Source organism: Peromyscus maniculatus, chromosome 4 (assembly GCF_049852395.1).
Source record: "Peromyscus maniculatus bairdii isolate BWxNUB_F1_BW_parent chromosome 4, HU_Pman_BW_mat_3.1, whole genome shotgun sequence".
NCBI classification, from domain to species: domain Eukaryota; kingdom Metazoa; phylum Chordata; class Mammalia; order Rodentia; family Cricetidae; genus Peromyscus; species Peromyscus maniculatus.
This window is the reverse complement of record NC_134855.1, coordinates 27,609,960-27,624,886: the sequence shown is the minus strand read 5'-3', so window position 1 is coordinate 27,624,886 and position 14,927 is coordinate 27,609,960. Positions and strand designations below refer to the sequence as shown.

The 14,927-nt window shown below is 36.0% G+C and overlaps 1 protein-coding gene across 21 annotated transcripts in view; it reads right to left on the bottom strand.

Annotated features, from left to right (window-relative positions):
- Positions 1-14,927, bottom strand: part of Mbd5 (methyl-CpG binding domain protein 5) — a 368,286-nt gene that overhangs the window by 51,294 nt on the left and 302,065 nt on the right. For 18 of the 21 annotated variants that reach the window (XM_076569410.1, XM_076569418.1, XM_076569408.1 and 15 more), the window contains 3 exons: positions 10,680-11,344; positions 6,062-6,164; positions 4,641-4,821 (listed from right to left, as the gene is read on the bottom strand). In XM_076569410.1, coding sequence (XP_076425525.1) covers positions 4,641-4,821; positions 6,062-6,164; positions 10,680-10,792 — 397 coding nt within the window. In that variant the 5' untranslated portion in view covers positions 10,793-11,344. The remainder of the gene's footprint in view (positions 1-4,640; positions 4,822-6,061; positions 6,165-10,679; positions 11,345-14,927) is intronic. The other 3 variants (XM_042275264.2, XM_076569427.1, XM_076569417.1) reach the window with 2 other exon arrangements.

The following is a 14,927-nucleotide window of genomic DNA, read 5'->3' as shown; positions in this document are numbered from 1 at the left end:
ACTCAAGACTGACAGGCCAGATGGTAATGGCAGTGTGGCTGTGTTGCCGGATTTCCAAATTTTCAGAAGTCACAATAGAAAACTGTAATCTCTGTGGCACCTCTTCTTATGTTAGTTAGCTATACTGTTGATTCTATAAGATGATGTGTTGCTCTGGAACTGTTTCCATTACTTGACTGAAACCTCCCTCGATGCTGTGGTAATAGTTCCTCATCCCCAAACTGAGACTGTAAGAGCAAGCCCTTAATCTCTGTGATTTGAGTGAATGAGGTTCCAGTTCTCTCTATAGGCAATGATAACAAGAATACATGTAGTGATTATCATGATTAGCCTCCTATCATGTCTGAAATTCTATACAGTACAATTTCTTAATTGGCTCTTACTGTAAAGACAGCTTCAGTCCACCAACTTAGGTACAATATTACAATCATTTTATAAGGACAGACTTCTCATCTAAAATTTAGTTGGGGTGTTCAAGTTGCAATTGAGTATTCCCTTTCTACATCAGTTTATTTCTCCATCCTTTTGGAATCCTTTCAGTTCCTTTGGAGATCAGACAGAATACAGGCAACAAAAGGAAGCTGGCTTATCATACAGAATTTTCAGCTTATCATGTCAGAATTCTAGGTTTAAGGTTTTTTTATTTTTATTTTTTAAGGCCCTAAGGATAGTTAAGTATTATATAAAGTTGCACCTTCTAAAATAAAGATGGCAAATAATATTCTCATAGGCTAATTCCCATTAAATCTGTGTAGGCTGCTTAGAGTGCTGTGTTGAAAAGAATGCTTTTCTAGCTGTACTCCATGAGAAAATGCCAGAAAGTCTATTAAGGCACAAGAGGTGAAAGTGGCGCCAATCATACTACAGATTCGCCATATCTATTTTGAGACTTAAAAGCATATTAGCAATTATACTTAGATTCATTTGCAATCAGATATACTTAAAGGGATAATTACACACTTAAAATGAATCGACTTTTACTATTTGCAAGAGAGGATACAGGTCAAATCATATAATAACTTCTAAGACAGCATTTCCCAACCTGGAGTACACAGATTCTAGCACAATGAGAGAAATGAAGATGTGTTCCCCTCCCACCTCGGAATATTATGTAGACTTTCTGATTAGAGCATGGCAGAGGTTCTTCACAAGAGTAATTATGTTGGGACTCAACAACATAACAGAATACAGAAGATATACAGAACTGAGGATAATTTTTTCATTAAAGAGGGATTATTAAAGGTTCTTAATTAAAGAAACAATGAATTAAGATATGTAGGACATTGTACTTGGCGTATAGTGAGAAGGGAATAATGTTAAATGTAGTAGCAAGAATATGGAATATATTCATGGAATATATTCTACATAGTAGTAAGAGTCATTTGTTTGCATATTTTCTAATTATCAATATACTTATATAATTACCAACAGTTCCATGATTCAGATACAGACAGCAGTGGCATTTTTTTATATTCAGCTAACAGAATTTATACAACAGCAATGATTCAGAAGAATTTCTTCTATTCCTGAGGACAAATTGTTACTAACTTTAAAGTAACAGGGACGCCAAGTGGACAAGAGTCAGGCTGATGGTGAACGACAGGCAGGAAAGCACAGTCAGCAAGTGAGAGAGCTTGGCACTGGTCAGGGACAACATTTAAAGAACAAATGGGGAACTACGTTACTATTTATGCTACAGGGAGGTGAAAACTGCTCAGGATGTCTGAAGTCTGAATTACTCAAACCCCAGTTTATGATAACATAAAACCTGAAGCTAATAAAACAGTATAGTTAATCCAACAGCACACACCACTCTAAAAGGAGATGGGGCACACTCTCATTGTATCTTTAATTTCAAGAATTGAACTTGTGGCCGGGCGGTGGTGGCGCACGCCTTTAATCCCAGCACTCGGGAGGCAGAGGCAGGCGGATCTCTGTGAGTTCGAGGCCAGCCTGGGCTACCAAGTGAGTCCCAGGAAAGGCGCAAAGCTACACAGAGAAACCCTGTATCAAAAAACCAAAAAAAAAAAAAAAAAAAAAAAAAAAAAAAAAAAAAAAAAGAATTGAACTTGTGTGCACAGGCACAGCAAAAAGATCTAGATCAAGATTCTGCTGGGTCTCTAGAGCAACGGGGCAAACTGTGGAGACAGGAGTATGCTGTGATAGAAGGCTGCACAGGCTCAGCATGTTTAAGAACAGTGTGGGCTGGAGATGCTCAGTGGTTAAGACCTGGGTTGGGTTCCTAGCAACCACATGGCAGCTTACAACCACCTGTAACTCTAGTTCCGGGAGATCAGATGTCCTTATTTGACCTCTTTGGCACCAGGCATGTATGTGGTGCACATATATACATGCAGGCAAACACATATAAAATAAAAAAAAATCTAAAAAAATAAAGCATATACAATATATATGCAAAATACATGCAAAGTGATAACAGCCATACTAAGGTGGCAGGACAATGGTAAATTTTAAATAATTTATTACTATCAAATGTTCCTTTACAGTGTTGGAATCAATATGAATTTTAAAACTAGCCTTGTTAAGAAATAAGCTCCCTGAAAGCTTTTTTTCTCACCTACCTCAGTGGAGCAATTCTTTCAACTACTCCTTGTTCAAAGTTAGTGGGTTACTGGAGAGCAGCTCTATGCTAAGAACAACTAAATGCCAGTTTTTTCTTTCTTGGCATTTTTGCCCTGAGTCCTTTTAATTATGTGTATGACATGTATATGTTCTTGCATTCAGGGCTCTCAATGGTTTGGCCCCAGTTCATTTATTATTTAATCTTCCACTCCACCTAGGCCACACACTAATTATGGTACACTCATGCTATTCTTTTATGCCTAAATTCTTTTTTCAAAGCTGGTCCTGATTCTGAGTCCCAGTCTTTGAGTGCTGCCATTAAGTCTTAGATGATTATTATAGGTTATATACATCATGATGATATTTTTTAGAATTTTGTAGGACAGAATCAACTGTCCATTAAACAAACACTTGGGAGCTCAGTTGTATTCATTTTGAGTTATTGTTTCATTGTCAGATAGGCTGTGCAATTTTGAAGGGAGTTCATGAGTGCTATGAACAGACGTTCCTTAGCTTCAAGTAATCACATAGAGGACAAATTAAGGGAAAAATACCTTAACAGTGGAAAACTTGAATGGACCCAATCTTAAGCAAGTAATCCAATTTAATATTGTCAACACAAGATTAGCTGACATTATGTACTTTTTGATGAAGATAGAATATCATTTATGTATCATTCCTACCAAACTGAGCATAAATGTAATGTGAGAAAACAATTAAAAAATCCAAACTGAGGAACATTCTGCAAAGCTGGCCTATGTGCCTCAAAAATGTCAATGTCATGAAAGATTGGCACAAACTGGGGAATTGAAGATTAAAGAAATGTAAAAGCTAATTACAGTGTACAATCTCTGGTTATATTCTAGATTCTAAAAAAAGGAATGAACTTTTAAAATAGCTAGAAGGATTATTAGTAGGAAAATAAAAGGAACTTTAATATAGACTACATGTTAGCTCATGGAACTTTATCAGTATCACTGGATTGTGGTGGCATAGGGGAATGTCCTTTATTTCTACATTCAGATGACATTATATTCTTCCTCATCAAGTAGCATTTGACGTTAGTGAATATATTTATGTACAACTTGGAAAATCAAACTTAACAGCACATGGCAATTGAACAAATACCCTGTCACTTAGCTGTGACTGCCATTTTTCACAAAGGGTAGTGTCAGTGCTGGTGAGGCAGCTGAGTGGGTAGAGGCACCTGCCCCTACATTTGACAAGCTGAGTTTGGCCCATTAGAGAGAACCTACTTTTGCAAGTTGACCTCTGACCATGTGCACTGTGCCCATCCATGTGCATGGGTGTACATCCATGTACACAAACACACTTCAATAAACAAATGTACTAAAATTTTTTACTTACAAGGAATGTATGTGTATGTGTTGGGAGTATATCATAAAAAGCTCTGGGCCAAGTGATTTGTACTTGGGTAAGTGCTTAATAATTAGCTATTATGACTAAAAAACTAACATGGTTAACTTCTTATTTACTTATGATTGAAAATGGACTTTTTCATATAACATATCCTGATTACAGTTTCCCCCTGCTCTGCTCTTCCCAGTTCCTCCCTCCCATCTGGATCTACCCTCTTTCTGTCTCTCATCAGAAAACACACAGACTTCTAAGGGTTAATAATAAAATAAAATATAATAAGATACAACAAATTTCTAATAATATTTCTAAGCAATATTTGAGACTTGATCTTTATCCACTGAAATCTAGCCCTATGTAAGTGGCTGTTTCCCTATAAAACAATGTAGCCTTTTTGCCTGCAAGCTTGTCTGTAGGTATTTACAAAGACTTTTAATTTGCTGGTTAGTATTGATTTTGATTGTGTTACTGCATGATATGAATAAGAAAATTTTAGAAATAGATCCACAGTAACTTTTCAGATAAAATTTGCTGTTTGTATTCAAAATGGTAGAACACACAAAAAAACTGTGGATGTTCAAAATACAGACTGGGAAATTCCTTGCAAAGTGCTTTCTAGCTATTCTTTGTCTTGGAGTGGAGTCAGAGACATCTCCTAACTCTACAATAATACTACATACTTGTTCCTCCTCCAGGACTGGTGAGCACCAGAGAAGGATGTGGGGCCTCCATGCTTTTATGGAGTGTGGCCACTGCGATGATTTTCCTCTTATGTATACATAGCTTGGTGACATCTTCATCCGCTTTCACGTCTTCTGCGGTTCTCTGTTTCACAGCAGCTCCAGGATCAAAATTAAACACCTGGAAAAACCACAGCATCTGTTGATAGTAGGTCCATGAAAATATTTAATAAAAACCCCTCTTGTTTACAAAGAGAAACACTGTACATAGATTAAGCTATAAGTAGAAATTAAACCTTTAAGATTTTAAATGGAAGAAAAACAACTTTACATAATTTAAAAATACTTCTGGCCAAATACTTTTTTAGTGACAAACAATTAAAATTATACAAATTGTATGATATCTAAGCTAATTAAACATAGGGAAGGGCAAACTATCTGGTAATGTTTCTGATTTAGAGACTTCCTAATGGGGTGAAAACACAAAAACAAAATGAAGCACACAGTGAAAACATGAAAAGCCACAGCATCCTATATTCTCACTTTCTCCACAGCATTCTTGTATGCCCACTTTCCTTGCAGCTTACTTTTATTGCTATACCAATATTACCTCCTCATTGATCTAAAACCGTTGTACGTCAAAAATTCTCATTTATCATATAAATCTTCCCATCAAAATTTATTTATTTAAATTAATTATTATTTTTTTCCCAGCCTGATCACAGTTTCCCCTCCCTTCCCTCTACCCGCCTCATCCACTTCTTCTCCCCTCTCCCCAGAAAAGGGCAGGGCTTCCATGTACACCAGCCAGTCCTGGCACATCAAACTGCAGCAAGACCAGGCACCTCCTCTCCCACCAAGGCTGGATGAGGCAACTCAGTAGTTAAAAATATGGTAACATACAAAAAAGAAAAAGGTGTTTATTAGTCTTTAATTTAAAAACTAGTAGTAAATACACATTTCAGAGAATAACTATCTATTTTCATACCAAATATTTCACCTTTTTAAATTAATTTGCTTTTTACTTTGTAAAGTAATAAAACTACTTCCAATTTTTACTATGGGAGCTGAAGTTTGTGATTTTAAGAGCATCTGTGGCAGATTTACTGATACCAGTGCTAAGAATAACATTATGGATTTGAGTAGCCACAGTAGTGAATAAAAGTACTATACTAGAAGCAGTTCTAATAAAAGGAACAATAAAATAATCAGTATGTCATCTTTGAAAATAAAAATTATTTTTTTCACAATCTTTAAGCATTCCAAAGTGCACATAAAAAAAATTAAAATGAACTTAAGACCAGAAGCCTAACATAAAAATGAGATGCGAAATGAGTAAAGCAAATATATAAAATATCTACAACCAAACCCAAACCAAAACACCAAAACCAAACCCTGCTATACTGGACTGTGACGGTTACCTTGGGAAGAATAAGAGGACATTCCAAGCCACACTTGCATGTTCCATCAGTAAGCAGGTATGTTTTAACCTGCTCCAAGCAAGACAACAGAGAACCACTGGGACTGTAAAAATAGTTTAAAAACATATCAGGAAATAATTCTGATGACACACACTATAAAAAAGCACAATTTACAGACTTATTGTCCCTTCACAAGATAATATTTTCTTACCAGGGAAAAACATTTTCTTTGCCAATATTATGTTAGCTACTAAATTACAGACTTTAACACTATCTCTTTCTTTGGAACAGAAATATTTCTCAGAAAAATACATATGTTCATAGAAAACGAGAAAGCATTTAAAAAACCAGGAATAGATTAAAGATGGGAAAACTATTCTTAAGAAAGGACATAAACAGGTAAGAAAGGAAGACGAAAAATACATAAAGTATGCTGGGTGGTGGTGGTGGTGGCGGTGGCGGCGGCGGCGGCATTACACGCCTTTAATCCTAGCACCTGGGAGGCAGAGGCCGGCAGATATCTGTGAGTTTGAGGCCAGGGCTACACAGAGAAACCCTGTTTAAAAATAAAAATGAACCAAAAAAAAAAAAAAAGCCCATAAAATGATGTTATTTATTTGAACAATAAGGTTTGCTTTAAGCTCTCTGAGGAGAAAGTGACATTGCAACATGCTAAAGTTCAAACCAGGAAGTTATAAAGTACAAAAAAAAAAAAAATGGAGATAACAATTCCATCCTGTGTCTACCGCCTGTTTCTGTGGAGGCAGAGGAGCCTCCATCTAGGTTTCTTCCCATCCCCTCAGTGTTTCTTTGAAGATAGATAAGTATAATCTAATTCAAATTATAGCGAACAGAAAGACTGTACAGAAAGGGAGACAGGTATTAGGTAGAACTGACAGAAGAAGGTGAACTTTTTAAGAAATGGAGTGTTAGGTAGTCATAAAGAGCTGTATAGGTTACCGGGCTCAGGTTTTGACGTCAGTAAAAACAGTAAGCATGGCCCCTTCAAGTCTATACACTAGGTACTGAGTCAGCTGAAGTAAGCATGGGTCCCTTCAAGTCTATACATTAGGTACTAAGTTAGCTGAAGTAAGCATGGCCCCTTCAAGTCTATACACTAGGTACTGAGTCAGCTGAAGTAAGCATGGGTCCCTTCAAGTCTATACATTAGGTACTGAGACAGTTGAAGTAAGCATTGGGCCCCTTTGAGTCTATACACTAGGTACTGAGTCAGCTGAAGTAAGCATTGGGCCCCTTCGAGTCTATACATTAGGTACTGAGTCAGCTGAAGTAAGCATGGCCCCTTCAAGTCTATACATTAGGTACTGAGTCAGCTGAAGTAAGCATGGGTCCCTTTGAGTCTATACACTAGGTACTGAGTCAGCTGAAGTAAGCATGGGTCCTTTTGAGTCTATACATTAGGTACTAAGTTAGCTGAAGTAAGCATGGGTCCCTTCAAGTCTATACATTAGGTACTAAGTTAGCTGAAGTAAGCATGGGTCCCTTCAAGTCTATATTAGGTACTAAGTCAGCTGAAGTAAGCATGAACCCTTCAAGTCTATACATTAGGTACTGAGTCAGCTGAAGTAAGCATGGGTCTGTTTAACTCTATACATTAGGTACTGAGTCTGGTGAAATAAGCATGATTCCAATCAAGTCTATACATTAGGTACTAAGTCAGGTGAGGTAAGCATGGACCCTTCAAATCTATACATTAGGTACTGAGTCAGGTGAAATAAGCATGATTCCAATCAAGTCTATTCATTAGGTACTGAGTCAGCTGAAGTAAACATGGGTTCCTCCAAGTCTATACATTACTTACCGAGTCAGGTGAAAGGACAAGTCTGTGCTACTTATTTACATTAGGGGATTGTTTAAAAACAGAATTTGCATTTTAGGACATTTTATTATTAATAGGTTGATTTTTACAACATAAATGCATACTCTGCTTTGAAATTTATATATATTTTGAGATTATATTTTATTTGTAACTATTTAGAAAAACCTCCCCTTAAGCCTTCTGGTCAGATTCATCCAGAACAATATCCTGTTTCATATATGAAGTGTTACTCTTGAATGGAGTCTAGTCTGCCTCCACAGAAACACAGGAAGTATTTGAAATGGGCTAGGTTAAAATGCAACTCATCTTGTGTTCATAGAAAATAATACAAGTGACTTTGCCACAAAAGAAAAAAAAAATCTAAAAAAAAAAATCCTAAACTTAGTTAAATGAACTAAAGTGTTTTAGATTACATGAAAGAACAGTAATTTTCACATTATAGACTGGAGTTTCACCAGAGCACACAGGGGCAATAATGGCTTTAAAGTTTTGATAAGTTTAATAAAAGTGTCACTAAAATATATCATTTTGATTTTTTTCCCATGAAGAATTAGTAAGTTTAGTAAAAAGAAACTGCTCAATATTTTACTTAAAAGAAAGTGAATGGATGGCAATCCAGAGGGATTTACTGTAAAATTTAGCCTAAAGTGAAGAATTCCTAAATTCTATTAAGAATACTCCAGATACTTTAAAAATATTTCCTACCACTCAGGGTTTTTTTTTTTTCTTTCCGGTTACAGCTATTTAATTAACTTTTAGGAGTAATAATTAACATAAAATAGTTATCGTAAAGCATTGGAAACAGGCGGAGAGCTTACCATGGCCCTCCATGCCTCCAGGCAGGGCCAGCTGGACACTAAGCTGAAGGGAGCGGCAGAGGGGGCGCACTTCCCACCAGTGCTCCAGCAGTGATTCAGTCCTAGCCGAACAGGTCAGATTGATGCTCTGATCTGGGAAGCTCCTCTCTAAGAATTCTTGGTGATCAGATTGGATTTGGAGACCGCATGCTAAGAGGATTATCAGACATTCAAGACTAGGGAGACTTGGAAACTCAGGAACAAGGTAACTGTGGATTCTTAGACCTTAGTTTGGTTTCTTGACTCTAAAACTTGACCTGATTTTTGCTCACAGCAATGTGAAAAGCTGATCTCATAAGTAGTTATAAAAATTTTGGAATCACTTAGTATACCTGAATATACATTTTTCTTTATAATCTTTAACAGTCATAAACACAAACATGTCACAGATAATGTGCAGTGTTGTATTAACAACAAAATATTTCTGACAATCCATGAAGAATATTGGCAATAAAAATACTTTGAGAAGATTAGTCATGAGTCTTGTGTATGTATCTTTTTTCCCTGGGCCGGACCTCACATTCTCATTATTCCTTTACTACAATTAGCAAAGCATACCTTTAAAATGTCAGAAAAAAGAAATGTATGTGGCAAAGGAATTTCAATTGGAACTAAATTTTACCTCAAGAAATATCTTACCCAGAGCAAACAAACCCACATCTGAGCTGAATTCTTGAGATCTGGGCATGCGAGTCTTCATGTTCATATAGCAAAGAACAGTTCATTCATGTATTTTTAGTTTTACCTTTTTTTTTCCCTAAAGACAGGACTCCCAGTATCTCAGATTGGCTTCTGACTCACTATGTAGCCAAAGCCTGCTTTGAAACCCTGCTATTCCTACCTCTATCTCCTAAATGCTGACTTTAAAGGCATGTACCACCAAATATATATATATCTTTGTAGAACTGAAGAATTTTATTGAAGCCAGGTTATAAAAGCCATATTGAAGGTAATACCAAGATTATAATGATGTTACATGTCTTTGAAACATTTCTGTTCTTAAATTGTATCACAAAGATTTACGATATCCAACTTTCATTATTTATTAAAAAACTAAAAAGTAATGAATTTAAGGGTCATTTTTTTAATAAAAAGGGTAAAACTTTGTTTTGTTTTTGTCTTTCAGACAGGGTCTCAATATGTAGCAATGGGTGGCTTAGAGGTTGCTATATAGACCAAGCTGGTCTTGAACTCAGCCACCTGCCTCTCCCTCCCAAGCACTGGGATTAAAGATGTGTACCACCATGCCTGGTTAGGGGCTAAAACAGCCAATTTATTCCATTCAATTTGTTCTTTCTCTGTCTGTCTGTCTGTCTGTCTGTCTGTCTGTCTGTCTCTCTCTCTCTCTCTCTCACACACACACACACACACACCATAATAATATAAAAGGGCAGGCCATGTGCATCATGAATTTTTGTTTTTGCTATTACAGGTAAGAAAATTGATTAAAAGTCTATACAGAAAATATAAAAGTTACTTTTAGTTAAGGGATCTAACCATGAAAATTGCTAATTAGCCTCAGAAAAGCCCGATGAAGTACTATGAAACAGGGTGATATTGCTAAGAGATATTAGGCCTGTTTCTAGTATTTTACATTCTTCTGTGACTATAGTATTCTTGTTTATATGTTTCTTTTAGAAGGCTTTGTGTTTTCTATATCCTCATTACAGGGAAGCAGAAAGATAACTTTACATAGACACAAGTTATACATAAAGATTCTCTTCAGTAATCTAAGGAAATTTACATTGCTAAGCAGCACAGAATAAAAATACTTCTGCATTTCTAGCACAGAGGTCATTTATTCAAGTTTATGTTAGGTGCTGTCAGTCACAATATTTTGTTCCCTTGGAGAAGATCAGTCTTTTATTGCCTTAATCTTGGAACTGCAAACCTGGAGGTAACAGAGACAGGAAGAGCTCACCTGATGTAAAGCACGCCATTGTGATCCACACGCCGCTGCCAACCCACAGGAACCTGTATAGCTGGAAGACCTCCTTCCTTGTCTCCTCCGTCACACTCTTTGCCTCCATTCATTTTCTGTGTCTGCTTGGGGCGCTCCAAAGATATCAGCAATAAGATGATATCCTTCTATTAGAGAGCATGGTGGCCCTCAAAACAGGGCCAGCACAGCACAGTTTTCCTGGACTACGAAATATATCGGGAAGCTTCGGCTCAGTTTGGAACCAAGTCTTTGAAATCTGCCATTGTGAAAATGTTTCCCATTATAATCTACATTAAATAAAACGCATTTCATTCCTAGGCATGGTCTACATAGGCAAAACCAAATACTCTCAACCAGGGAAAATCATAATTCACCTGTGCTAGTACCTGTCTGAAGCAGAGGAGGGGGGGCAAAAAGTTTTTAGTTGTACATTTTTTTCTTGAACCTTGGTACTGGACTAGAATAATCTCTACTTCTAGAAACTGGTCTGTTTTGACACTACCAGCTGGTTAATGTTTCCAGGTGCTACCCGCCTCTATAGGCCACATTCTTTAAGCTTTCTCTTTATTTTCCAATGTGAATTCAAGGTGTTGCAGGTTGGTTCATCTGGTGTTTTCATGACTTCAAAATTCCAATAATGTAGCCTGAAATATATGTAAATACATAAACTGTACATTTAATGTTGAAAATTGAGAAGTCACACAATTTAAAAAACAAACTTCTAAATGTACCCAAACACTTTTGTGTTCTCCGCTGTCAAAATCATATGTAAAATTCAGTTTTTCTTTTTTGAAAAAAAGATTATTTTTAGTTTCTTTTCTTTCTAAAGTTTTTTAATGTAAGGGCAAGTTTTTTCAGTATTATTGAAGGGATGAGAGTTGATTTATAGTCAAGATTTTACAAAACTTTATATTGTGGTGTACTCTCTAAATCCTTTCATTAAGTTACAAGGTGCTTTTTGAAAAAGAAACAACAGGGTCAGTGGTAGCACAGCATGCTTATACAGGTGATCTTGACAGAGCAATTAAATAAAAATAAGTAAACTGAAAAAGATTTCATCTAATCTCTCAGTATTATGGAGAGTGTAATGTCACAGTGGTGGACCTGTGCTGTGAAGAACCCTTTCAGTGATCACTTTAACAGGTACTATACAGTCACATCACTGAAGCCACAAAACTACATTACAAATGAAGAACACTGTCCTAGTGTTTCAAGAAAGGGACATGTGGCTCCTTATAAGAAAGTTTTCAGTGACAGCATAGTTACAAATTAAAAAAAATGCTGTCGCAGAGCATCTGAAATGCGAGTGAGAAAATGCTGGGAGAGTGTCGGATGACAGGATTCGGGGCAGGCTTTAACCTGATTCCAAAAGATTGATGGGAGAAATTAACATACTGTTCAACAGTTCATTTAAAAAGTTAAACAGTGCAAGCAGACATACAACTAGTCACTTAGAGTCTACATACTTAAAATTGCCTAAAATCTTTCAGGGTCTTTCATTAGGAAAGCAAGAAACTATCTTTCAAGGAAGGCCACTGTAGATTTGACATCCCTATACTTTCTCTTTAGATATTTATATCTCTGTTGTGGACCTCCAGGCCCAATCCATTTAATACTTTTCTTAAAATTTATGTGCAGTCTTGTGTATGATATATATGGGCACACATGCATGTGTGTGGAGGTCAAGAGAATAACACTGAACTTGGTTCTTTCCTTAGACTTCTCTATGGGCTCTAGAGCTATAACTCAAGTTCCTAGAGATGCATGCCACACTTTTACCTCCTGAGAAACCTCACTAGCCCCCAAACATTAAATTCTAATATTTGAGCAGTATTTATTGGCACTCCTATATAATCATTCATGTATTGACACAATCTTTTAATGTTGTATGACAGGTTCTGAATTATTTGTTCTTTTAAAGTTACACACACACACACACACACACACACACACACACACACACACACACACACACATATTTACACATACATATATATAAAATAGTTTTGGATCCAAGTCCCTATTCACTGTCCTCTCTTCCCCTGTTACCAAATCTATTTTCCCAACTCCCCCTTTTTACTTTCATGTTTTAGTTTTTGGTGACACTGCATTTAATTAGGATTTCTTACATGGACAGAATGGGGGACCTATTTACTTGGCTTGAGTGCTATACCACCGAGGAATAAGACTCTTGAGGCCCAAGCCTGAACATTTTCAACTCTAGACACTGGCGATTGTTCTCTAAAGAAAGTGTACTGCTTCTAAATATTTTCCATGGATGATTGTATCTTCTTTCTTTTGTCTTGGAAACTTTATATGTATACATATCTTTTAGATTTATTATTTTTATTTTATGTCTGAGTGTTTAGCCTGTATGCATGTATGTACGTCACATGTGTGTAGTGCCTGCAGAGGCCAACAGAGGATGCCAGAACTGGAGTTAGAGACAGTTGTTAGCTGCCATGTGTGTGCTGAGAACCCTATCTGTGTTCTCCACAAGAGAAGTAAGTGCTCTGAACAGATGAGCCATCTCTCCAGCTTCTCTTTTTTCAAGTATTGAGTCATTATCAGTTTGTATTTTTTCCCCTTTGGACACTTTGGTATGGCATTAAATATATTCCCAAAACATTACTTTCAATGGTTGGGATGGATTTTTGGGAATTGATGTGTTAATTTAATTACTTCCATTTATCTTGTGGGCATAGCATTCCTCTAAAACCTTCATAACCATAAACAAATCTGAGAAATGCTCCTGCACATATAACTAACTACACACATCTTAATAGTTCACCCACAATTATTTGCTAAAATAGAAGTGAATAATTTTGTGTTCTTCAGACATCCCTTTAATGTATGAAGCAGTCCTAGGAAAGGATTTAAGGTCAGGTTTCTCAAACCACTGAGGCCTATACATTGCACTCTTTCACAAAATATTGACTCTGTTCTACTTGCTTCCAGGACTCTGGTAATCTTATCTCTCATAGGGAACTGTCATCTGAGGTGCAGTAATTCTTTCTTTTTTTATAACTTGCAGAATAAACACTGAACACTTTCTCCTGTTTCCCAAATTTAGCATTTTAATATTACTATGCTTCAGAAAGCCTACATTCTACAATATCCTTCCCTCTTTTCCCTCGGAGACCCATCATGTGGCTTCATGAAATTCTATGAAGACTAAAAAACAGAAAAGACTATGATATTCAAGCTGTCACCCAGTCACTAGCATCTGGGATCTAAGATTCAGTTTATGCTTCAGGTTAATCTGTATTTATTTCACAGACATTCTGTAATGATGAGAATCAAATGTGTAAGTTTATGTTTATATCTATTCTGAAGGAAATACCTGTTACAGTTCTATAAATGCTTTCATTTTTTCTGCTTCCTTTCAATATGTAAATCAGTCTCTGAAAACTGGCTTTGAGAGAACTAAATTTTAGTGGCTTTATTTTCTTTATTGCCCTGACTTTTGCTGACCATTCAGAATTTAAGGTGTTACTTAGTCCCCAAACTGTAATACAAACCACAGATACTCAATTATCTATAATTAATTCACTGATACTTCCTACTGTCAGCTTATTAGCAGTATCAGCCTGTTTACTGAGTCTCCATTCATAGGAATATACGCACACTGAGCAGGGACCTTGACTCAGTCTATCCTTCCTATATTAATTATTTCCTGATGATTGTATATATTCTAGTCAACACAATTTTATACTCTGGTTTTCATCACTTAAGCTTATGATACATTTGAGCATGACAAGTCTAAAAATGAGAAGTTTTAGAAGAAGCCAATGAGAGTATGCATATTGATAAGAGCTAATAACCATTTTTTTGTGCTCTAGATTTATCCTTAAAGATCTCACAACTTCTGTATGAGACCTTCTGTAGAGAAGATAAGGATTCTATGAAGAGTAGTATATTTATTTTTGAACTCTCAGTTTTATTATGTAACATATTAATTGTATTAATAAAGGAATTAGAAAATGAATACAATAAAATAAAAATTAGGCTTATATTTAAACAGGTTGCTCTTAATGCAGTAGAATTCCTTTTTCAATCTGTTTTATTGATGTTCTTATCCATATAAGAATAAAATTATTATACATTATTAAATGTATTTAAAAGTCAAACTCAAAAAACTATGAAGACTAAATATTAGATAATATGACATCATAAAAGTACTAAATAGCCATTCTTAATAAATTGTTCTGATTCTGAGTGACATCA